At 39.1% G+C, this 25,965-nt stretch overlaps 1 protein-coding gene across 1 annotated transcript; it reads right to left on the reverse strand.

The window, feature by feature from the left end:
* Positions 1-1,928: 1,928 nt before the first annotated feature.
* On the reverse strand, positions 1,929-25,434 carry cog6 (component of oligomeric golgi complex 6). Its single transcript, XM_086262134.1, has 19 exons — positions 25,042-25,434; positions 24,462-24,605; positions 21,268-21,339; positions 21,032-21,090; positions 14,694-14,805; positions 14,214-14,296; positions 13,916-13,986; positions 12,931-13,024; positions 10,225-10,353; positions 9,156-9,247; positions 8,827-8,891; positions 8,655-8,746; positions 8,148-8,265; positions 6,830-6,961; positions 6,510-6,677; positions 5,902-6,009; positions 4,227-4,280; positions 4,059-4,138; positions 1,929-2,450 (listed from the first exon to the last, which is right to left on the reverse strand). The coding sequence occupies exons 1-19, from the start codon at positions 25,174-25,176 to the stop codon at positions 2,303-2,305; spliced, it is 1,956 nt and encodes a 651-aa protein (XP_086118260.1). The 5' UTR covers positions 25,177-25,434; the 3' UTR covers positions 1,929-2,302.
* Between the last annotated feature and the right edge of the window lie 531 nt (positions 25,435-25,965).

Raw genomic sequence — 25,965 nt, forward strand, 5'->3', positions numbered from 1 at the left:
GTGAATTCACTTTCTGTAAAAACTGCAGTGAGCACGGCCATCTTTCCAACTCCAGCTGTACATGGGCCAGAGCTATTTTACCAACTATGCCACTCTTGCCTTGCTTTCTCCACCACCAAGCTTTCTCACAGACAACATCTCGCCATGAATTGTCCTGCTTACATGGTCTCTTCATTTTTGGGAATTCTGAATTTTACATTTTACAAAACAGAACAGGAGAATGGGTCTGAAAACAAATATTTCTCAATAGTACTTTTATTTCCCATGCTTACCCAGACCTAGAAATCACTAAAACGAAATGTCATCCTTTTCTATCCTGTGTAGGAACCCTGTAGCTCTCACATCTGCTTTCTCATTAATACAGCCTTTGGAAGGGCAAAGCTCTCACATGCTGAACTGTGCAGGCCCACATATATTCACATACAACTTATCTGCAGGTAAGTAAGCGAAGGCAAGCACTCAGTGTATTGCCACACACAAACAGCGATTTGTTATTCAATAACCCTGCATCTCAAACATCAGCGCACTTTCTGCCAAAGACTGCTGTGTAAAAACACTCAAGAACCCAGCTTTCTGTTGAACTGGAACAGAGAACTGGGCTATTTAAAAGGACTTAAAAACGCTGTCCAGATGCTGAACTTTGTGGTATTCCATTTATTCCCAGTACTCAATGTCCTGGCCAATGATATCTGAGTAACATCCGGTGACTGGGGAAATCCTGGGACTCAGTGCTGGCAGTGCTGCCAAGATCAGGCTTGTTGCCATGAACCCTGATGTCAGATAGCAGAAATGAAATGCTCCCTCTCAGACCACAGGCACAATCGATTGTGGAGATTATTTTTGCTGGGCGGAGTCAACGTTTTGGCGATGTGATATTATATGACGTCGCCAGCCGTGAAGTTTACTGTGGCAAGAGACTAAAAATACTACAAAGATCAACTGTGCTGTGCATGCGTTTATAAATAACTAAGACTGAAGTTAACTTAAGGACAACTCTTTTCACTTGCATAAGTCTGGCCAACCGTATTCCTTAATCCTTGGGTTTTATCAACAGAGAAATCCTTTGTTCAAAAAGTTAAATATTCTCTGTGTCAAACCAAAACCCAGTAAGCCTTTTATTTCTACATTATACTGAGAAAGGTATTGGCCACCTACACAACATTTTATGACATCTCATTCTAAACCCACTCGCATTTTTATGGAGTTGGTTCACCTTTAAAGCTACTGCAGCTTGCATGGAGTGTGTCTATGGGAATTTTCATCAAATCTCCATTCCGGTTCATCCCAAAGGTGCTCATTGAGTTTGAGGTTAGTGTTCTGTGTGGGCCAGTCTGTTCTTAAACACCAAACTCATCCAACCATGCTTTTATGAACCTTTATCCGCTGGGGCACAGTCGTGCTGGAACACAAAAGGGCCTTCCCCAAACTGTTCACAAAATTGAAAGCATAGAATTGTCCAAAATGTCTCAGTAAGATTTCCTTGGCGCTAAAAGACCCAAGACAACTCCAGAAAAAACAATCCCAAAGCATTATTAAATTCAATGATGTGTGACCTAATACGTTTGCCCATATAGTGTAACTTTAATTTAGAGGTGTATGCCTACAAATGAGGTGAAGTTATACTGCACCTTGGGCTGAAAGTCAGTCCAGTTTTATATGTAAATGTATAGACAAATTATTGCTCTGGGTGTGTGAAGAAGATGACAAGATCAAATGTTGGGTCAGCAACTACATTCAGTCTCACTGAACTCATATTAAGGACTGCATGGAAGCCAACTGCACCTATAAAAAATAAATTCTGTGTTAAACCCACAACTTCACACACCTGCGATTGAAATAAACATGGCCTTTGTTGGAGTTTCTGAGGTTCCCCCTTGCAATGCTGTTTAGTTTTTCCCTGTCAGTATAGTGAAGAAACAAATTGGACAAGTCTGTTAAATTATTTTTTATTTTGTTTAATATAATGTTCAATATTTTCAGTACAGATACTTTATAGATACACTTATAGAACCCAAAGAGCACACAGGGTGAAAACAGATAGAAAGCCCCAGTGAAAGTGAAAACATCATACAGCATATACATATAATGCTCTCTATATACAGGTCCTGTCTCTCTCTGAGGTCAGTGACCACACCCCACATTTCCCAGAAAGTACCCCACCTTCACTCCTACTTTTATATACTTTGATGTTATTACACTATACAACTTACACGGCTCTTTAAATACCCTGCGGGTTGACCTTTGCTGGGCCTGTGCTTCGCCCGGTGTATTTGAGATCAACAAAGTGGCACAAAAGTGTCTCTCATGACAGCAAGGTCTGAACCTGCTGAGGGGATCTGGGCACCAGGTTTTCTGGGTCGTTGTAGGCATTAGCTGGGCTGGTCAGAGCTGTGTAAACCTCCCCGTAGGCTCGGCAAACCAATTCTGTCGACTGGCGGAAAATCTGCTCCCTGCACAAACAAATACAACTCGTGAAAACCAAACCGTTAATGTTGCAGTATCAAATTGGCTTTTTAAGCTTTTCTTAATCGGGCAAGTGAAGGCATGTTGCAATTAATCACTGATCAAGAGCTGAATAAAGCCAGCCTTGAATGAGATGTGTCTTTTCATGTGACCAATGTGTGCTGCCACTACTGTACCAAAACAAAGAACAACAGTGTGTGGTGCACACTGCCATCTATGGACGCACGTTACAGCATTAAGGCACAAGAATCAGGTGACTGCCACAACAACACATACTGACTTGGCAAAGAAAATACCGCTCACATGAGGGACTTTTAATCTCTTTCTCCGATTTCTGTCCCAATTTTACAGACGTCATAATTATGCAATTAAGATCTGGCGCCACTATTCATCTAAAGTTCTAAAGCTCTAAAATGTAGCCAACTTAAAAAACAAACAAAACAAAACAACAATTGGCAACAATTTCTGACAACTGTGCTTGTATTATAATAAAGCCATTTTGTTCTATTTGTTAGTATGTTGGTGTTTACGATACTGTGAAAGACATTATCTACATATATTTTGAGGAACTAATTATAATTGGACAATAACATAAAAGGAACATTACTACATTTTATTTTAGTTGCGACTTCTTTCTCTACAGACAGGATTTGCTTCAGTGTTGTCCAAGAAACATTAGGTGACCATTTTATTTGCAGTGCAATAGAAAGAGAGGATAGAACAACTGGGCTGAAGAGCCTGGTGAGAGGACTCGGGGACACAGTGGGAGCACCTTGGTTGCATCCCACTCACGCTCTTGAGAATCCATATTTTTAATTGGCCCGCAGAGAACGAGGTGGCACAGTGCTGAGTGTAACACCACACACTCCAAACCAAGTGCACTAAGAAAGAAAAACAAAAAGTGAAGCGAAAGGAGTCTAAAATCACATTCCCATTATTTGTGGGCTCCAGGAGCATTTTTCAGAGTGCAGGCGGCTGTTTATATGTGTTTAGCTGAGCAGAGGAGCGGACGTGAGCGATAGCGGGGAGAGCGGGAGAAAGACAAAGAGGAGGGATGATTTCAGGGAACGAGCGAGGGTGAGAAATGGACCAGAAGCTAATTAATGGCGTCCTGCCCATCAGTCCTCCATGTCCATTAATAGAGAACATTAACCTGAGGTACAGAGTGCTCCTCAAGCCTGCTGCACTTTCCAGTAAACGTAACTCATAGAAAGAGCCCTCCAATGTAGCAGCTGCATTGAGCTAAAAGCATGTGCTTTTTCTGATCAGTAAGACAAATACAGCCAGTCCTGCCCACCGTGCTCTTGATGTGTTGGTGGCTTCAGCAATTTAGTATCCAAACTCTCTGTAAATTTATTCGAGTGTTTTGTTTAGAATGCAGTAATGATCATATTACATCTGAGTAAGTGATGAATGTTGAACATAATTAGGTCGATGCACCGGTTCTATTTTTATTCAGTCAGAACAACGCTCTCCACTCTGTTATTACACCAGGTGATTTGGGTAAACATTTAATTTGAGGCCTGAATATTGCATGTATGCTGTTCTCTGTGTGAACAGAGAAACACCTATCAACATTAGGGACAGAAACTCACTTGATGGCTGCACTTAGCAGGAAGTTGAGCTGCGGCATCACAAGCGTGTCAGGGGACGACAAGTACCGATCAAACTGGACCTGTTTGCATGCGAAGGGTAACAGCAGGCATCATGAATCAGGTATCTGCATGGGCCTTAGCTTTATTAACACATTTAGCATAACTCACCATTGCCGCCTTCACAGAAGAGCTGTCCATGCCGGGGAGGAGGGACAGAGCACCCTAAGAAAAGAAAAGCAACTGTCAGTTCAGAATCCACCTTCAGGTTACAGCGCTCGAGCAGCAACAATGTAAAGAACTGAACAAAGGTAAGGCAGTGGAGGGTCTCCATTTATTCATGTCTGCATGCAGTGCCAAAAAGGTTTCTTTGTGCACCGTCTATGCTGTCTTGAGCAGCAGCTATAACCTGCTCTTCTGGCCAAAACTTAAAATGCTTACAAAAAGGTAATCGTAATTGTGCATGGCTGAGCTGACCCCTAGAGAGCTGGCTGGAAAGATGATTTACATTAGGGCTAGACGATATGATCTAAGTGCTATATCATGATAAAATGTCATCTTTATCTCAGCATCTATAAATGTAAATATGCATCAGTGCATGACACTTCCTTTCTTGTCCTTTTAAAAGGCCTAACCGGGTTAGTTGGAGCTATTCCTGATTTAATTATATGTGGTTTAGATGATTTACAATCTGAAATTTACAATGACACTATTTTAAATCAGTACCCAACCTCTAATTGACCTATAAGACACAGAATTAGGAAAATACTCGTCAGTGTAGTTCATCTTTGCAAAATTACTGAAATCAGAAATGCACGCCTCGATTTGTGAAAAAGAGAAATGCCCTTCCTAAATCCTGACGTTAACTACACTGAGTAAATAAATGCCTGACTGTGTGCACACAACAGCAGATACCTTTGAGGCAATTAGCTGCCACTGATTATCCAGAATGGTAACATTAAGTCAAGCTTAAGCGCCTAAATTGCCAACATTAAAACCAGCAAATAGAAAGCAGTGCAAGGTTCAAAGCAAAAGAGTCGTTTTATAGGGATATGGATACATTAACAGACATACTATGAACCTACAAAGTCATCTGCTAGCAACAAGCTCTGTGAAAAGCCTCATTTAAAATCATAGTTTTGTTTTGTTGTTTCTGAAATTTAATGCATCATAAAAAAAACCCAAAATACAGCACAACACAAAGTATTAAGGAGTTAAACAGTTGGGCTGGAATCAAGTGCAAAAGGCGTGATTTAATCTTTTTAAAAAGACATCCACAAAAAACAAAACAAAAAAAAAAAAAACAAGACAGGCCACCCGGGCAGAGAAATAGTCTGCAGAAGATCACAGTTTATGATTGACCTCTGTGTTGAACTGCAGCAGCAGGGTGTGGTATGTCCTGACATGACCCAGAGTCAAAGCTTGCATGCTAAACCACAACTATGGGTCTTAGTCAGTCCAGTGGCAAAATGTGTCATAAAGAGGGTGGAAGGCTCATCAGCTCCTATCTGCACAGGACACTACTGGAGAACCCATTTTTAAATACAAGCTGATAATATCTGCCCTTCTCTGTTGCCTTCATCTGAAAAATCTGATGGACATGCTATTATGCCCTAACAAAGAAACTGGTCATGTAACCATAGCAATAGTAGTAAAGCCTGTAAATGTGTCTCAAAGCGGTAGTGCAAACAATACTGCGGGAGTCTGTAGACTGTTAAAAAAAAAAGAGAAAAAAAAAGGAGGACCATTAGCGTGTCTAACAAGAGAAATGACAGAAAAAAAATCCAGTTCTATAAACTCATAAGTGAGCACATGTGAACATGTGTTTAAGTGCTCTGTGTGAGACCTGTTCAGCACTGTGCTGCTGGACACAGTTGTAGATATAACTTAGTCCGGCTCTGGTCAGCACGTAGGATGCCTGCTCGTTGATCAGAGTGTCCAGGTGAGCCTCGATCTGAAAAATGTGGGAGAGAGTGGCTTCAAAATCAAGTCCAAGCGTGCATTGTGAATAAATGGTACTTGTGATTAATAGAGAATCACTGTGCTGTTGATAATGAAGCTTCTACTGGAGCTCTTGTGGTGTTCAATTACACAAAAAAAGTGCTAAAAATAAAAGGGGTAGATGGACTATTGGAGCGTGAACAACAATGCACGATGCACACGCTTTTATGAGACAGCAAATTAGATCTCTTTAGTGAAAGATTTGGCCTCTGCGGATTGTAATGAAAAGGATGGGAATAATTATCAGCTATTAATAATGAACAATACAGATGCAGTAATGTGGAATAACAGAGACTTGTGATTCAATAAGTCTTGTTCCATACCGGCATATGGTTCTTAATCATTGTTATTAGAGTCACGGTGTTTACTTATTCATCAAATACAGCTACGTAAAATGAGAAAAAGAATGTCTAATTCACTAATTATTTATGTATGTTTACAACTGGAACAGACCTGGAACTCGAGCATCTCAAGCCTCTTGTCTGTAAATTCAAAGAGGGCCAATGTGGTCTTCATGACATACAGTGAGTTGACCATATATGTAGCCATGTCAGCTGTGCCAAGGTTACTGGCTGACACAGTACACAACTGTAGGAGGGGGTCCAATATGCAAGAAAGAACCTGGGAGAGAAAAAGTAAGACAAAGCCTTAATCACTGAGTTAAATAGCACCTTTTCTAAATTAATAGATGGAAACAAATATTACAATAGACAACAATAAAGGGAGGTTAGTTTAGGGAATACATTTTTTTAAATCCAAAAACATGTATTTACCTGAGCAAAGTCAGCCTGACGAGCATCCAGAGGAACTACTGAGGAGTCGTGGGAGGCCAACACCTCCCTGAGAAGGGTGAGGGTCTGAGTGAGGGAGGCTGTAGGTCCCAGGTCTGCAGGTGGTAGCTCCACCTGCTCAGGCAGACGGCGCCATAAGACAAGATGTAAGCGAAGTAGAAAAACAACCAAAATGGCAATCGCAATGGTTAGTTGTGTGCAGGATATATCCTCCACACAGGCAAGTTGTCAACCAACTACACTGCACACAATGCTGCAACCTGCTATCACACTGATCCTCAGTCGGTTGAGCTGTTTTTTTTAATGAAGAGGGTTTTGATTTTATTGGCCTCTGGACACACAATGTAGAACTGAGCATGGCCACCTTTGTCCAACTAATAGAGCAAATTATGAGAAAGCTGTGTTCCTGGCATTAGGTGGAATTGACACCAAAACCCTGAGGGCCTTCAATTTGATTAACAGCAAGCTACAGCAATAATTCTTGTAACTGCTATCGATCGGGACACAGCCAGCATGTAATGTGGAAGAGCTACTGCTCGTGCTGAGGTATATTTGGATGGCAATTTGACTAAATGGTGACAAGTCTGGTGTTTCTTGGCAGCTAGCGCCATTTTGATGATGCGGCCAGCAGGCCGAAATTGTTTACAAGCATAAGTGGTTCAGAAATAGCCTTGTTGTGTTTGAGGGTTTAGATGTAGAGCTGAAATATACAAAGTGTGTCCACATGGTGCAATACTAAACTTCACTACACTGTCATTTAAGCATTTTTATGAAAGAACATTGTGAACTTTTATCTCTTTCTTTAGTTAAGATGTCGTAAAGAGGCTAACCGATACTGGCTTTTTGAGACCGATGATCTTTTTTAGGGGACAAAAAAAGAAATAAATACTGACATTTCACCAGACATTTCTTATAATCATAGACAAATAGTAAACTGAAGCTATAACAAAAAGAAAAGTGATGACTATTTAGAAACTCTCTAACACAGTATTTTACAAACTAGTTTACAACTTTTGACGAAGATCTGTTACTAGAAAAGCTACCTCAAAGGAACGCTCTTTGTGTCCTCATGGGATTGAACCAGGGACCTTTTGCTTGTATAGTAAATGTGTAACACAAGAGCATATGGTACATAACTAAGACAGAGTGCTCTCTGCTGGACAGACAATATGGTGACACCTTTTCTAAATTACACTACAAGTGTTGTATTCTCTATTATTATGTCTGCACTAGTGATTTTTTTTAAACCGCCACTTCCCCACAAATCTGTGAAGAAAAACAATACTGTGGATTATGCTACCTTGTCCATGAGTCTGCTTGCATGAAGGCTTAGACTGTTGAAGAACATCTTTTTGCTGAGTGAGTGCATTTCCTCAATAGTGATGAGCAAGGAGGCCACACTGGTTCCAATGATTGAGCTGGACAAAGACCAAATAGAGAGATAAACAGACAGCCACAATCAGTGTATGTTTGCATGATCAATTACCTTTTGTTTGCCATTCTTGAGCAGAAAAAAACCTGAAATCTCACACTTTAAAAGCTTAAAGTAGCATCTTTTGTCCAACCAAAGGCGTGAAACCTGAAAGTTACTGTAATGACTAATAGAAAATAAAATAGAAAAGAGACTAACTCCACAGTTTGCAAAAACCAGTCGAAAAAGCCACAGAATTCTTTGTTCTATACAATGAGTTCATTGATTATTTCATTATTGAAATTGATGTTTTTCAGGTTTTTGTTGCTGATTAATCAACCTTTCATTGTAGCTCTGCGGTTGCTGCTGAGTTATTTGGACCAAAACTTTAAATACCTGATGGTGTGGTGGTAGAACTTGAGCAAGTTGGACAGCTTGTAAAGAAGGACAGCGCCTGGCTCTGCTACTATGACTTGTTCTATCCGAACCTGAGGAACATTAACAGTGAGTAAATCAGTCAAATAGTGATGCACAAACAGCCGTCCAGTAGTTTGATGTGATTTCTCACTTTTAGCGGCCTGCAGACTCCTTCTGTAATGTGTCCAACCACTTCCTGCATGTTATCCTCCACGCCTAATGCAAGCAAAAGGCCCAAAGACATAAAAAAATACATTAGCATTTGAGATCACTGTATATGTAATCACTGGATTCATAAATATACAACTGAGAAAAAATACATCATTCCTTAACTACAACATAGTTAGTGAATAGACGATTTATATGACTTACTTATATTGAATTATATTTAAATGGCATCATACAACCATATTAGCCTTAGGACAGAAACCTGAACTGGATGATGGGAATTTAACTGTGCATTGTATAATTTGTCATTACCTTGCAGAGTGACTTGTTTCAGCAGAGCTTCCAGATGCTCTTTCTCTGAGGCAGTGGCTTGGTGCAGCCAGGCCAGCATATCCCCAACATACCTGAAAGGGTGACAAAACAGCATGTCAACAATGGACCGAGCCAAGGCTAATCTTTCCATACTGTGGTCACAGCTACAACAGTGGGCCATCGCGTTTCACTCCCCTCAGCCAAAAAACACACAGCGTGAATTTTAGTGTTACATAATGGTAAAAAACAGGAAAGCTAAGCTTAAATTATTATAGTGTATGTTTGTGTGACTGCGAGTGTGTGATCGAGGACATAAGGAGGTGAGAAAGAACTTGATGTTCTCAGAACTGTTGGTGCTTCCTATAAAGTGGAGGTGATTTTGTGTTCCAAACATGGCTGGTGTTCTGAGAAAATCTCCCATTTGGCTCCTGGGCAGAGGAGGAAGGGGGAAGATGGAGTGTGTGGTACAACAGGAAACACGGGTACACTCAGATCCTGTTATTCAATAGACATTTAATATCTTCCTGAATTGGGTTTTAAGAGTCCAAATTCGAAGAAGTAAGGAACAAACTGTGATTGATTTATGCTCTAGAATATTTATAGCCTAAATATTTTAAAGGCATGATTGTGCTTCTGAAGAACTGTAGAGCATTTCTTGATATACAGTGTGAGGCTTGTATGTGTCTGTTTATTAAAGTTCTACTGAACAATTTATTAGAGAAGCTATCCTTATCATATCATCAAAAACTGAATTTTCATAAGTAATAGTTGTTCAAGATTCTGCAATTTTTCTTCTGATTTTTTAAAAATTGATCTATTATTTATGCAACAACATCAAAGAATTAAAGACAAACAGCCATGTGTCTTTTGAGATGTGCAGACTTAGATATTCCTGACTTAAAGGGAAGACTCCCTAAACTATAAAAGACCTACCACAGACCTGATAACTTAAAAATGATCATACTTATAAGAAAATAAGCTCTTTTTTTAAGATAGGAAAAAGCAGTATTCAGCTCTTAAATGCAGTTTGAGAACCTAAAGTAAAATTACAGTGTGAGGGGAGTTGTACCTCAAAGGGTCATGTGAATGCATCTCTATAGGCCGGGGAGTTCCTCCTGGCCCACCACGGGTGAGGGCGTCGATAAAACCTCGAACAACGGCACACCTGCGTGCAGTGCCAAACTCATCCAGAGTGTACCTTACAAAACAAAAGGAAACAAAGCAATAATTAACAACCAAATGTAATGTGAAACAAGCAGCTGTACTGTTGTGCAGGCTGCAGTGTGGTCAGCCGGTAAGGTCAACAATGAAGGGAGCTTTTCCAGAACGAAAGAGTTTAAGGTTATTCTGAAGACCATGCAGTGTCAGGCTCTGTGACAGACTAAACAGAAGATAGCGCTGACTTAAGATTCCAAAAATTCTCATATCTTCTCTCTAAGCCTCAACATCCACAGCCAGAGCTTGACCTTGGAAACTTTGTGGGTGCAGAGACAGGTGCATTTCCGAGAAAGCGGGACAGACGGGAGAGGTCTGCCACAAAAACAAACAAAGCAAAAAAGAAAAAAAACGTGTGAAACTTTCACTTGTCTTGTTAATCTCACGGTATGCCTCGGAAAATCTATGAGCAAATATTTGTTCTCTGTCAGGACGAATGACCTTCTCCTGTACTAGAAGGTATAAATTATTTGCAGATACTGATATTCACTGGTTTAAAACACATGTTGATTCAGCCCTTAAGCTTTTCCTCTTTCTGTGAGTAACATGTTTCAATGTTATTGACTCACATGGTCCAAAACACTGGGCAATTAATTTTTTTTTGTTCCTTAGCCTTTTCAATTTAACACGTTTAATTTGGAATTAACGTGTCAAGTCCTAGCTTTGGTTTGAGTGGATTTGCTTCAATAACACAACTGTGCGAGACAGTGACCAAAATGAATTAGCCTGATACGCGATGAAAATTTTATCAATTAGAAAATGTTTGACCCGTAGCACACCTTTATACATTTGAATGCATTTGGCTAATTTTGAGCACACAGAGCATTACCTCTGCATTCATTCTGTTGCTTCAGTCAAAGCATCAATATTTATGCGTGTCCAAGTTGTATTTACAGACTTACTGTGGATTTAGACTAATGCGGTCAATCTTTGTAGAGCCTACAACATAACCTACATAAGTGGGAACACTGTTAAAAGCATTTGTGCTTTTGCGTGGAGTTTTATGTGTTAATTACTTCGTGGTCACGTCCCAGTGTTTTGAATCTGGTGTCAGCCACAATACAAACAAAGAGAAGGTCAGGACTTTTTTCCCCTCCTGGATCTCCGCTCTGTGTTGGGGTTTTTTTCCGCAGAGGCAAACATATTTGCCCCTTGAGTTTGTAGCTTTGATATTTCTTTGCACAGTCTGGCATTCAGCAATCTCCCTCCACAAATATGCTGAAATCTCTGTCTTAGCCTCTACTTATGTTGAGGCTTTGACTATAACTCCTTATATTGAATGATTGTTATTCTCTCACTGATAAATTCAATAACTGGAGCAAAAAAGTTCCAAGAAATACACAGACAGTACTTAATAGGTCATTCGCAATAGTTGTGGGCTACCTCAGTGGAACGTGTAGTTGCATTTCCAGGCAGGGCACATCGGGTTAAGGTGTAGGATATGTCTTCGTTAGAAAGAGTTTTGTGGTTAACACTTACTAACAGCATAGATTTGACACAGAAGAATAAATCCCCCATTACAATCAAAAGTCCCTCTCTACTTTTCAGATTCCCTCCCTGCTTCTGCTGTTAAATAGAAGTTTTTCCTTCCCGCTGTGGCCAAGGGCTTGCTTATAGGGGGTTTTCTCTGTATTATCATAGGGTCTTTACCTTACAAGTGCCTTGTAGCAACTCTTAGTATGATTTGGCTTTATATAAATAAAATTGAACTGAATTGGAAACATTTGTAATTGTACAAAACAAAACAACAACAAAAAAACAAGACTAATGACTATTTCTCTTTGGCTTATAAGAAAGAAAATGGTAAAAATGTTACACTGATTTCTGTAGACTGCAGGGGGAATGATGCAGATAACAATCAGCAATGAAAGAAAGAAAGACTGCTTACACAGTACATTATACTGTTTGTGTTGACTTTAAAAAACACACACAATGAACTTTGGAGAGGAAAACTGAGTGCAAAGGAAAGTGATTTCCTTTTTTTTTTTTAATACTCCTTATAAAAACTATGAGTGATGTAGATTTGGAAATTCAAAATACAACCTTTGAATTTATACTACTTATAGAGGATTTTTCAGAAATTTGCAGACATATATTTAAGACTATTTATTTTGAGACTATTTTTATAATAAGAGGGATTGTTTTTTCCCTTTTAGCAGACCTCCCCTCTCCTGTCCTACAGGCTGCACGAGGGCAACATTCGGTTGTGCCAGGCCGTCATTTTATAACTTAGACGCTTTTTGCTTCTCTTTCCAAGACCACAGTGACAACAATGCCCTTAGTTCTCACTATTCACCACTGACTGCCAGAAGAAGACAATAACACAGTGCAATATAGTCACTGTGAAAAAAAACCCTACATAATTTTGAAGTTAACATGGATTTGTAGTGAAAGTTTGTAGATGTATTTTGTGGCCTATCTTACTATTATTACTATGAAATCCAAAATAATGTTTTAGCCACAATATGATCCTGTGGTTCAGGACTTTAAGACATGCTGACACAAAGAGAAAGACAAACACAGAGACATGCTTCTGTTAATGTGTGTGATTATATGTTACTTGTAAAGAACAGGTCGGTCCTGTAAGGCTTCCATGGCTTGAGTTAAGACGGGGCTGATATCACACGTCTCCTGGGTCAGTCCCCTGCATTCATCTATGGTGAAAGAAACAAAATAAAACAAGAAATACTTCCACTGGAGCATAATCTGATGATTTTAACAACAGAAGTCTTGAGAGTTATGCTCTACTCCTTGTTGCTAAATGTTGTGGATCATGGCGACCCTGCTGGGGACAGCAAATCAAAGAAGAAGAAGAAAACAAATTTTCTATTTTCCTTCTTCTTCTTCTTCTTCTTTCCCCTGAATTTGGTGACTCTGCTTGTGTTTCACACAGTACAAGCACACAGCCAAGCTTCCAGATTGTGGCAAAACACACAATCCACTGTTGTCAATCTCAACTCAAGCTGGAAACACAGATAAATCTGCAATTGTATCTGCAAGTAAAATTTGTTTCTCAGTCTTAAACAACTGACAAAAAAGAGGTTTCCCCAAAATACATAATTCAAAAACGACCAAACAACGTTCTAACCTAGTGTCACTTCACAGTTAACAAACTATTACTTGACAAATCTCTGTATTTCAGGCTTTTGGCAGGTCTAAACCACAGCAAAACAAGCGTGCGTAGAGCAGCTCATAATTTAGCCGACGCTCTACATTTTGTAATTTCATGAAGACACAAATGAAGTTACTGTGACCTAAACAGTTTATTTCCAATCCATTTGACATCAGTGACAAAACACATGGCTAAGCTGCGGAAAATATTGTAGTCTGGCATTCTTTTGCAAAGACAGACAGGATATGAGTCACATGTATCCTTAAATGTATCCAATACACGCAGTTACTCACACTTGAAAGAGCAAAGTTTTCTGTTTAAATGCGAAACCAAAAAGAACACATCATGATCAAAAGCAATAAAAAAAATCATACTTTTCTTTGTCTTTTCAGAACATGCACATGCCTTTTATGTATTTCTACTCTGCACTCACTTTGAGCCCAGCGGTAGAGCTGCTCATATGAGGTCTCCTGTAACACTGCCATCTGCTCCATGATCTCTAACCTAGAAGAAGCATGCAAGCCAAGACCACACATTAAACACTCGAGACTTGCTGCATAATGTCAGAAGCATAACAGTGATGTGAATACACTTTACTGGTAATTCTTCCACTTAAATTATTAAATTTAATAGAGATGAATATAACAAAGATTAAATTACTGTAAGTGACATTCTTTTATTTCAGTGAAAGTGGAGGCAAAGGCAGTTACACAGTGAAATGTGGATCTTACCCTGCAGTTTGCTGGTTAGTTCGCAGGAGGATTTTCACATCTTCATGGATGTGCTTCACTCGGTTGAGAGCTTTGAAGAAATCCTGGCAAAATAAACAACACACAAATTATGTAATCTGAGCAATAATGCTAGCAGAACTGCAAAAACAATCTGATATTCTGGGTACTCAGTAAAAAACATAAAGTGCATTTGATCAATAAAGCAGTTTTCTTTTTGTATTTGCATTCAGTTCTTGATATAATGTATAAAGGGATGGAAAATATAGCATTGAACATTTACTTGCTAAGAAATTGTAGTACTGTTCACATCTTACTATAGATTTCATGGAGTATGCAGGTAGTATAGCCTCGAGTAGAAAGATGATCACCGAAGACAAGTCAAAAAAATTAAAGATAAAATATAGTCTCCTAATCCTTCCCCTGCAAAACATAAGATTTGTCACTTCTTCTAATTCATTGTTCATGACAGTAGAGATTTACCTCAGTAATGGGTCCATCTCGAGACCCTCGCAGTGTGGCCATCTCCTCATTAGATAGCTGGAACTTGGTGAGGAATGCCTGAGCAACCTGAGCCCTCACCTCCAGACGCTGACTGAATGGAAAGAGATAAATGTTGTTCATTTCCTTGACTTGTCACAGCTGCACTGTAATAAAACCTTTTCTTATCCTTATGATGCACTTCTATTTTAGTTTCTGTTCAGCAGGGTATTTGCTTATCATCATGATGTTTTATGTCTTTCTATAAAACCCTTGTGGATTTTTGTCATAGAAAAAAAAATTTGTTTTCTTCAGTCTTTCATCAAAGAGTGTTATCACAGCATTTTGTTACGGCCCCTTGTGTTTCCTTACTGCACAAATAAAAAGGTGTGAAAAACTACCTTATATGCCTTCATTTAACAAAGAAGGGGGCAAGCTGTCAACAGGGTGCAATGATCAAAATCCTGCAGCAGATGGCAATCACACTCTTCACACACACACACACACACACACACAAACAGAGAAAACAGAGTAAAAGCAGGGTGGGACACAGGCATCATGTGAAGCAGCTTGAATATCAGAGTAAGAGAAGAGACACAAAGAAAGCACAGAGCCAGATACCGACCAGGTTTTGTCACCAATGACTGCAGAGCGATGGCTATCAGTGTGACAATAAGTGTCTTAACACAGTAGTGACCATGGAAACCACCCTGTTCAAATGGGGAACTCTGTCACGGGATAGCGGAACAGCAACGTGTCCTCCCTTCATCCCCGTGTGAGCCAACTCCTCTATAGTCTCTCTCTTTGGCAAAAGTGCAGAAAGATCAGTAAATAACTGGGTTATTTGGGTAGAACAGAAGAACCCAACATTATCTGACAGTTGTGTCTCACATGGCCATTACTAGTGCTCAGCCGGCTGAAAGTAAAGGGTTGTAAAACTGTTACAGAAACTAGTAATTCAGTATTTCTCTGTAGAACTTGCCAAGGCTCAAACACACTGTAGGACCTCAAGCAAAATCTTTATTGACATTTTGCTGCAGCACACAACAGATCCAACGGCACGCTTGGATTGCATACTTTAAAAGCTGGCTTCATTACAGCTACCTGTCGACATCAAAATTGTAAGTGGTGACTGTAAAAAGTTTAGTTTTTTTTTTACTTTTTCAGCGATAAAGCAGAGCACCCCCTACATAAACTGGCCTTTTGTGTTTCAGGTTTTCACTAGTGGATTGTCCAAAACAGCTCTTTAGCCTGTTAGAAACACCTAACAGTACAATATTTAGGTAAAGTAAAAGGACAAACTTATATGTTTTGCATAAGAAGTACCTGCGAGAAGAGAATGCACTGAACTCCAAAGGCAAAGGGAGAGAAATGGAATGAAAATTGGCAGGAGTAAGTGAAAAAAAACATCACATTACTGCGAGATAACAAATTAAAACAAGAGACACTCAAACACTGATATCGCATCAAAATAACAAGCTATGCTAACAAGGTCATTAACTAAACAGAGAGAAACCATTTCCATGTGAACATGCTGGTCCTCACACAAACACACTCACTGTTAATTCAAAATCTGTAAACTCGTTTAGGGTGAGGAGCAATGGCTGTCTGAAGAAAAACGATTTTATCACTAATATGCAAATTTATGCAGCAGGCTTTGACAAAAATCTAATTGGATCATCTGTTCTACAGTCAGATACTGTGGTATAAACATGGAATTTCTATCATTTAAGGTACTTGAGTTATTATCTTCACAATGGGAGAGAGGGAATAAAAAGACAAACGCACGGATGTACAACAACAACAAAAAGAAAAATCATTAGCAATTTCTGAAAGGGAACAATGAAGCTTACGTGTTTATTTTCAGTTATTATGGGTGAACCACTACTTATTATTTACTCAATTTCCCATTCTAAATAAAATACGACATAATGCGGTTCATCCTAACTCGTACCCCGTTGTTTCGCATCCTTAATTCGTCTTCGCCGTGTGGAAACGCCAAACTTGACAGACATGTTAGCAGCAGCACAAAAAAAAACTTTGCTCCCGCATCATCAGATTCACCTTTAGAAGATAAGAAATGCCCCCTCACATCCGAGCCAGGAGTGACAGACCCGTTCCTCCAGGATGTAAATCACAACAAAGAGGCTGTACAAGGTGAAAAGAGGGGGATTGTGGGAGCTCTCTTACACACCAAACAAGAGCAAAGGAACAGTGGAGCAGGAGGATCATTTTCTACAGTGCTGTCAGAACATGACACATTCTTCGCAAGACTGCAATTACTGAATACCAGAGAGAGGCACAGTACTTGAGTGAATCGGAAACAGCACACTGTAAGTATGACAAGAGACTATGGGTTAGTGGTTCAAAGGAAAATTAAGTCAATATTTTACCTTTGATCTTAACAATATCCAACACGTGCAAAATTGAATTAGAGCTGGGTCATGTGACGAGATCAAAACAAGTCACAGCCTGTGTCTTTGCTGGTGTCTCTGTGTGTGCTCAGATTTCCCAATAAGGCCAATTGATTTAGTCTCTTCAAGCATGAAAATTGTTTAAGCAATATAACACTGCTCAAGCTCATAAACAGCCTTGTCAGTACCTTCTTAATTACCTCACAGTGCCAAGCGCTATGAGCTTGGCACCAAGTTTATAAAAACTGACAGCCTGATTGCAGAGCACCGTTTACCAATTCCATTTGCTCTTATGTAAGGTGACTTGTTTAAAAAGAATTGCAATATTGCTTAAATTGAAAAATGACTGATAAGCATATGCATAAAAAAAAGAAAAGAACTAGTGCAACACCTCTCCTTAATAAGCAAATGTCCAATAGTCTCACACGAGTTCAGAAGCATGTAGGTCGATTATGCATTAGCATCTATCAGGGGCCATTTCAAAGAATTGCAGAGAAATTTGGCACTCCCAAAGCTGTTAGCCATGTGCCAGCGATCAGAGAGAGCATGCAGTTACATCAGAAAGCATAAAGGCATACTCACAGCCATGTCCTCATTAGCAGCAAGCTGAGTCTTAATAACGCTCAAGTGTCATTTTACACGGGTTGTTATTGATGTCCCTGATTGTTCTCTAAGGGGTTTCAGCACTCTTGTATTTATTAATGACCTGCCCCGACGTCGTACTGAGAACATTTATTCTCAGGGATCCATATTTGATCATTCATCACATGCTCACGGAATTAATGTGGCAAATGAGTTTCTGCCACAACGGAAATGCAGGTAAATCTTAGCCATGTAGGCAGCCAACTACGAGCATCTCAGTAAACAGCTCCAACAGTTCATACCCTTCAGCTCTGGCTCATGCGGTTACACGGAAACATCTGTTTGTGAGACGTCTAAACTTGTTCAACACCATGACATGTCACACTAACCCAATGATCACACAAAGCAGTACAGGTGGGTAACATTACATTTCATTACGGAACAGCACACAACATATCAACCTAATGTGCTCTTGCTGACAGCATCTTTGAACAGAACCAGCTCGAAACAAAGGAGCTCTATGCTCCCACCTTTGCTTCTGCACACTGTAAGTGATCTGCTGTTGCCTTCCATTTCATTAGTGTTGACAAATGACACAGTGCCACCGGCAGATAAGACGGCAAACAGTAGAGGATAGGCCTCCTCGGCCAAGTAAATACAATTTTGGAGCATCTGCAGGCCTTTGAAAACGATTACACTCTCTCAGTAGAGCTGCCCTGTAAGCAAAACATGGGGGATTGTGCGGCAAATGCAGCACTGCTATAATAAGTGTCAACAGGACAAAACATAAAAAAAAAAAGAAGAAGTGTCTCAGGACTGCAGAGGGTTGTGTGACCTGAAATAGATCGGACCAAGAAGACTGGAGTGGGGTGGTGCAGTGAGCTGAGTGGTGGGTGGGTGAAGAAAGACAGCCTGACTGCACACCCTTGGCAACTCTTCTGGGACAAAATTGCTAAAGACAAGGTCATAGCCCAGCGTTCACAAACTGTCCAATCTCGTTGTGGGGGCATTGCGGTTCTGCAAATGAAAATGTCACACAGACAGACAGCAGGTCCCACGGGACTGCTACGCAAAGAAGAAGACAAGGCAAGAGGCCACTCAGAAGGGCATTCTTGTAAAACCTCTGACTGTTCACCTTCAACAGGACCCACTGCACAAAGCGACACATTGTTTTTAAAAAAAAATTGCCTGCACACGCTCACTGTTGGCTTTATCCCCACCGGTGTCTTTCATTGCTCTCAGTCTCGGAACTCATCTCCTTCCTCTTCAATCTTGCTGCCACTGCTCCCATGTCACCTTTTTGTCTAGGAGGTCCTGAAGCTGTGCCAGTGGAGCATGGAATTGCCGCAGTACATCACAGCTGTCAGCAATGTCTTTTGCCAGGAATCTACATTATCTCTACCCCTGCCTCCATGTCAACTGGCAAGGTCACTGAGCGCGGAGGTCACATCTGGCACAAATGTTAATGAACCCCACCCGAATTGTCAGCCATCAGCCAACAGGATGTTGGGAGGGGGGGACATTTTATTTTTGCATTGCTGCCAGCACTCTTGTGGCAAAATTCAGATTAATGAAACCTAGATAAAAAATTATTGGAAGGCTTTCAACCAAAAAATATCCATCAGTATTCCAAGAGCTGTAAGAGAGTACCCAATATACACTGCGTGTCTACAGTTTGACTCGGTATCATGAGCTGTACTGGATCTGCATATCTGATAGACGTTAATATGTGCTGTCAGCAAATCTTAATGTACACACACCCACGCAGGAATGTACTGACGGCTGCTCTCCAGTAAGAGTCTGGCTTCAATTAGATCTGAGAGTGCACAGGAAAACCCCCACAAACCCTTGATTTTGAGACTTACATTTACATGTAGAGAAGACTGTAAGGATTATTAATATTGTCTTGTTCTTCTGAATCTTAACTGTTAATTATTTTACAGTTATATTCAAAGTACAGTTAAAAATGCAGTAACATATCATAGGTATCAGTAACATCAAATCACCTTACTGTCTTGTGCAGTAAGGTTTTTAAGTGCAGCCAGAACTTTAAAAAGCTGACTTACTAAAGCACACAATTTAAGCTTGATTTTGACTTCTGTGGGAAATATTTATCCCAACTTACACAGTAACCAGAAACTCCTTTCATAACTACACCGCAAACTTCCGCACCATACAAGTCGCTTTGCTATGTTTTCGACCCGACATCTTTCTCGGAAAGATGCATGTCGCAGAAGGTTACAGCGTAGGGTTAAAATAGGGTTCCGGCTATGGTGCAAGTTACAATGTAGATCTGATGCAGAAGTACAGTTCATGTTCACATGTAACACTATCACCTAAATGAGTGATGGTCAGACAACTTTCAGTGATAACCTTGTACTTCCTTTGTATCTAAAACTGGGATTGCACCTGTTCACACGCCACTACTGGAGCCCACCTTGATGACTTGCAGTAGTATTCACTGCAGTATAAATCACCAAGCAACTCAAGACTAAGCTGAGCCCCACATACTTGTGGATATCGAAACTGTAACACTGGAGTAAGTAGGACAGCTGGAAGACAGATGGTAGTTGTCCAGATTTGATTCTCATTGCCCCCAATGGTGTGTGTCAATGAATAAATGAGAACATTGGTTTTTGCAGAGGTGGTATAGAGGTGTTAAAGATTTATAAAGCATTTATGTGTAAAGTCAGCTGAATTAAGAGATATTTTAACTTTTACTTTAGTCATTTAAAGTAAGTGTTAAATAAGTAATAAGCATAACTGGCCTGAATTTGTAGGATTCTGTATTAGTTTTATTTTTATGGCCTTTTATGGTCTGCTCCTCTTTTGCTGACCATCTTATATTGTAAACAATCAGAATAGTATTACTACTACACTTGCATTTTTTAAAACATGTTCCAGTTAAATGCAGAAGTCCTCTTTGGCAGCTAACAGTACGAGGCAAATATGGGAAAACAAGAAAGTGCTATCCTATACTGCATGATCTATTTTTCCAAACAAACTGGGTCCAATAAACTTTCAAATAACAATAAAGTAAAAAATAAAAATAAAGTTCAATAACTTTCAAAGTCAACCAATCTTTTTCCTGCTGCAGAACTTTACTTAAGTGCATCAGTGCACTTAAGTATACGCAAGTTATTCCATCCATTAATGTGATAAAAGATATTAAGATTGTCAGTCAGCCATTAAGTACAAATTATAGGCATCCAACTGAACTGTCTATTTCCTTTTGTTTATTCTTAAGGACAATTCACAATTGATTCTTCACCTGTATCCTTTTTTAAAAACATAAATATACATAAAGTTACAAGCTGATCTCCACACACATCCAAATTTACTCACTTTTCTCCTTGCAGCTTGTTGGTTTTCACTATGAGGTCCTGTGTTTGCTCTTTTGCAGCCTGTAGAAGAGGGATTATGTTTAAAAGACAGTTTACAATAACTATATTCCCAAAATAAACTCTATAATCACTTTAGTCATATTTTTGATACACGCCATCAAGCCAATAAGAATAAACTAGGTCATGTTTTTTAAACTTACGGGAGAATTTTGAAACATATGGAGCTGATTAACGTACCTTTAATCTATTGGTCATTTCTTCACAACATGTGCTCATCGCCTGGACATCCTCGTGAACACTTTCAAGCTCCTACAGATCATGTGAAATCAGTTACACCAGCACTGATGCACCTCTGATCACATTCAAAAACCAAACACAAGTAGTACTACAGTGTGCCGTGAGAATATTTCTAAAGCTGATCCAGAGTCCAGACCACACATTTTTGTGTTTTGGATAAAGAAATATCCAAATTGTAAGCATATTTTTATTTTATTAGATGGAGCACTAGATTTCTGCAAGTCATCTGGGCTCTGAACTCTAGATCAGTGACTCGCCCAATAACTAGTCTTTTCGCACAAGATCTAGTGAGTTGCATAAAGAGAGATAAAGTATCTGTAGGACAGATCTTGGATATCAGCTTTCGATTAAGGAATGTACTAATGTGATATTTGGATTGGATAGCAGCCTGATCCTTACTCAAAATGCTTGATCTGGTGTTGTGACAACAGCTGATTTAAAAGGCCAATGCATTTAATTCAGTTCTTAGTTTACAGCACCACAAATCAGCTGCAGTGCACCAGTTTCTAATGGGAGAGCCAACATAGCAGGGAGGAAGCTCACATCAAAAGGTGAGAAGTTTGGAGCCTTTTCACATCTGTGATGCTAAAAGCTTTTCTCTGTATGTTTGCAAAAGCTTTAACCGTTAACTGTGGTCAAATGAGTTGACATAACTGACAACATCCAGCATGCTTTCCCTAATACAGAAATTCCCCAAGTATGTGCTAGGGCCTATTGATGGGGTGTGAAGGTATGGTAGTTGCGCCCATCAGTTACAATCAACTCATTAAAAAAAATAAAAAATAAAAAAATTAGTCAACTGAAATTATTTTTTTTCCTTACGCAATTTGATAACTTTAAACAGATTGAAACACACAATTTTGAAAGCTGAGCCTTTTCAAATGTTACCTGACTTACTTCTATAGGATAAAGGGTAAATCAGATTATAGTCCTTTTGGTCCAATCATTGTATGGGACTATAAAATAAAATTCTTCAGGATTGGCTCCAAAAGTCATGCAAATAATTAAATTAAATTTGTGTGATATTCAGAGATGTGACTACAAGTTTGACTGCATGGACAGTTTTCACATATCAAAGTGGGCCACAGTGGTCTGAAGTTGGGGAATGGCTGCCCTCAAGGCACGCTCACTCCTAATCTTGTTATGTTTACCGCATCTGTATTTTCTTAGGTCCACTCAGCATGTTGTGTGTGTATGTGAGGTGATGCACCCATAGTGTGACTAAGAGCAGGGAACGGAGAAACCAGGATGACCATGAATGGCCATTTGGCCACATGCAGTGACGACTTTAAACTTACCCTAAATGAGACTTGTGCAACTAAATTTACAAAATAACATGAATGCATTTTTTCCTTCTACCAGTTCATCATTTACCAGCAAATACCAACTCTGTAAAGTTATATTCTTGAAAGTATTTACATTCTACATTTAACATTTACATTTATTCTACAGTAGGATATGCTGTTGCTTTAAACAAAAGATGAAATGATTCCCAGTTCTCTTCTCTCCTCAGAATAAGTAATGCAGTTTATTGAAACAACAACTGTAGTGGATCAGTACTTGATTTTGATACCACGGTATCAGTATTGTACTGTACCTTCTCAGCGTATTGTATTTGTGGCCTGAGAGGTCAAACCCACTGGTAAAAACATCCGTTAATTGAATAAATGCTGAAAAAGCACACAAAATATACAACTGAAGAAAAACAAAAGTAAAAAAAAAAAAATCTTATAAATAATAAAAAATTGAATAAAACCAAAGCTCCCTTAACTGCAACAGAAGTTATTTAAGGGAGATAATAACATGAAGTAAAGACAACATCATAAAGCTACTGAAGTGACAGAAACTGAAAGATGCAACAGACTCTACTGAGACACGCCTAAAATAAGCAGGGGATCTGTCAGTGTTGTGAGAGAGAAAAACAGGAAAGGCAATAAATAATAAGTCATATAATACTGTAGATGTATATTTGCTGTTAGCTGTTTTCTGCAGCTGTTCTCTCACGTTATTGTCTCCTCTAAATCATCCTCATTGTGTCTGTGTGTTCTGTTGCATGTTTTGTGAGCTTTTATTTGTTGTCTGTGCTCTTGCAGTGTTTTTACATTTCAAACTTCCTTCATCCTGATGCTGGTAACACAATATTGTGAAAATCAATCCTTCACTGTCATTCAATCATCTTTAACTTTAATTTTCTTCTGCCTTGATTATTCTAATGCACTTTTCACGTGCATCTCTTGGTCCTCATTAACTCGTCTCCAACTGGGGCACAACACAAGGAGCAAGGCTGCTAACAAAATGTAGGAGGTGGTCACATATTACACCTATTCTTGGATCCCTTTACTGGCTTCCAGAGATATTTAGAATCCACTTTAAAATTCTGTTATTAAGATATAAAGCTCTACATGGACAGATCCCTGCTTATCCCTGCTTCTAAGACCTTATTAATGCACTCAGCCTCTCAGTCTAACCAAGGTTATTATTATTATTATTATTATTATTATTATTATTACTACTATCATCATTGTTATATTTTTTTAAGTCACAGTGCATTTTTAATTTCTCAGCGCTACCATAGCCTTGTATCAGAAATGGAAAAAACTGGATCAGTGCTTCCTTAGTACGAGAACAAAAACTAACTATAAATTACTTTTGGTGCATTTGAAGTATGAACATACCTGTAATTGCCTGCTAGTAAGGGCTTAGAATGAAGGGAAGAGATGTCTATGATTGAATGATGGCATTTTTCTCCACAGAAGCAACTTTAAAAGCATTAATGAATTAGTTTTGAAATGACATTGGCACACAGAACTACATAAAAGTAATGACTCATTCTTCGTCAGAACAAAATATCTAGTATTAAAAGACTATGAATGCCCAGATAAATTGTTTGGAAGTAGTAGAAGTCTTAATAAATCACTCTCTCTAATTTCACTCCCTGAAATACTGTTTTCTTTAGAAATAAAAAGTCCTAATATTTACTGTTTTTATAAAATAAAGTTAAAAATTAACAGATTTATTTGCTCATTGTGGAAATTCCCAACCCACCTCAGTTACTGCATATATATTTTATACATTTTTCTGGCTATGATCCCACAGCCTTGAGAGCTCATCAATTATAATAAACTCCATATCACCTCTTTTACTCCTTTAAATATTCGCGCAAACTCCTCGTTGATCGCCAGACTTCGCCTCTCTATATCCCCGCGAAGATTTCTCCTGGTGCGTAAACTGTTTTCAGTGAAGAACACCGACAGCGCCTTCAGAGCCTCAAGCATCTCCTGGAAGTACAAAGCAACAAAACCATTACTGTCAGCTGCAGTGTTGTGACAACTGTAATGTCCCAAGCTATCAGCTGCTTTAGCTGGCAAATCCACATATCTCAAAATGAACATAAAATGTGGAAATAGTTTTGTGGCCTGCATTTTCACACTTGAAGTGTATGTTTCCTTTTATTTGAGCTAAATAACAAGCACTTTGTGGTGGGATAACAAGAGTGAATGGATGCAGCAAAAAGCTAAGTCTTGGACAGCTACAGATCTGACCAATGTTATTACCGAGCTTTGATAGAGTCAGAGATGATCAACTGCCACCTGGAAAGATTAACTTCGAAAAATCATTCTAATAATAATGAACGGCCGATTTAAACACGACTTATTTCGTTGCTACATTCAGCTAGTTAGCCAAAAAGCAAGAAGCTAACGTCTTCCGACTTACCTTGTCGTTGTCAAGTCTGGTTTCTAATATCTTATTAAGCTTCCTCGACAGAGGATTGTTCGGCTGTGAAGCCGCATTTGCATTTTGTGCTGCAGTCGAGCTGTCAGCTGAAATTTCTACTTTAGTATCAGCCATTGTACACAAACACTTCCACGTCAACTTTGGGAAAGATGTTGTGGTCCGTTTGAAATAAACGTCCGTCTGGATTCCTGACTAGAAACGATACAACGTTCCATCGTGTGAGCTCAATATTGGCAATAATACGGAATTAAAATAGAGGCTTTGAAAGTTTATATACCCATTTTACTTTCCCGTGCCTTTAAACTACTATAGAGGCTTTAGCTAAACTATTTAAATAAACTTGTTTTTGTTAATTGACTGCTATGTCCTCGAAATTACTGCAAGTGCGGGACAAGCGCTGAATGAAATGGTCATATTTACTTTTACAAAGAATAGAGTAGGCCCAAGAGGCTTCATTATTTCCAGTTTCTTGTGTCGTCAGTCATATCTGTGTCACATTAACGTTAACACATATGAAGGATGACACAATAATGTAAAGAATTATAGCCTGTTAACGACAGGCTGAATAACTTCCTCCATCTAGCTGCCTTCACACAATTCACAGGGAGCAAAGCTGCATTTAAATGCTTCTGGCAATATTGCACTCTTTAAAATTCAAGCATGAACTCGAATCAGAAATGAATAAATGAAAAAAGCAAACACAAGACATTGTTACTAATCTGAAAATGTTGAATAACCCACTTTTGCTCAACTGCACTAGGCACTTCCTTGGTTTTATGCAATTAAGATAGTGGGTAAAAACTCCAAGGAGTTTAAACCAAAGGAAAATAATAAAAGATTTGCTTGAAATATCTAACACAAACTTTCAAAGAAAGACAAACTTCCAGGTAGAGTTTTTAGAAA

This window comes from Aulonocara sp. 'chitande type north' Nkhata Bay, linkage group LG14 (genome assembly GCF_057382095.1).
Source record: "Aulonocara sp. 'chitande type north' Nkhata Bay isolate Kocher_YH1m ecotype deep benthic linkage group LG14, A_spYH_male_GT1.1, whole genome shotgun sequence".
NCBI lineage: Eukaryota > Metazoa > Chordata > Actinopteri > Cichliformes > Cichlidae > Aulonocara > Aulonocara sp. 'chitande type north' Nkhata Bay.

What these genes read in the sequence shown, in the direction of transcription:
- cog6 (XM_086262134.1), bottom strand. Translation starts at nt 25,176, where the DNA reads ATGGCTGATACTAAAGTAGAAATTTCAGCTGACAGCTCGACTGCAGCA. An exon ending in CATTCACATGACCCTTTGAG is followed by an intron (nt 9,248 to 10,224) that starts GTACAACTCCCC and finishes TCACCCTTTCAG; the next exon opens with GTATGTTGGGGATATGCTGG. An exon ending in GTCAGGCTGACTTTGCTCAG is followed by an intron (nt 6,678 to 6,829) that starts GTAAATACATGT and finishes TTTCTCTCCCAG; the next exon opens with GTTCTTTCTTGCATATTGGA.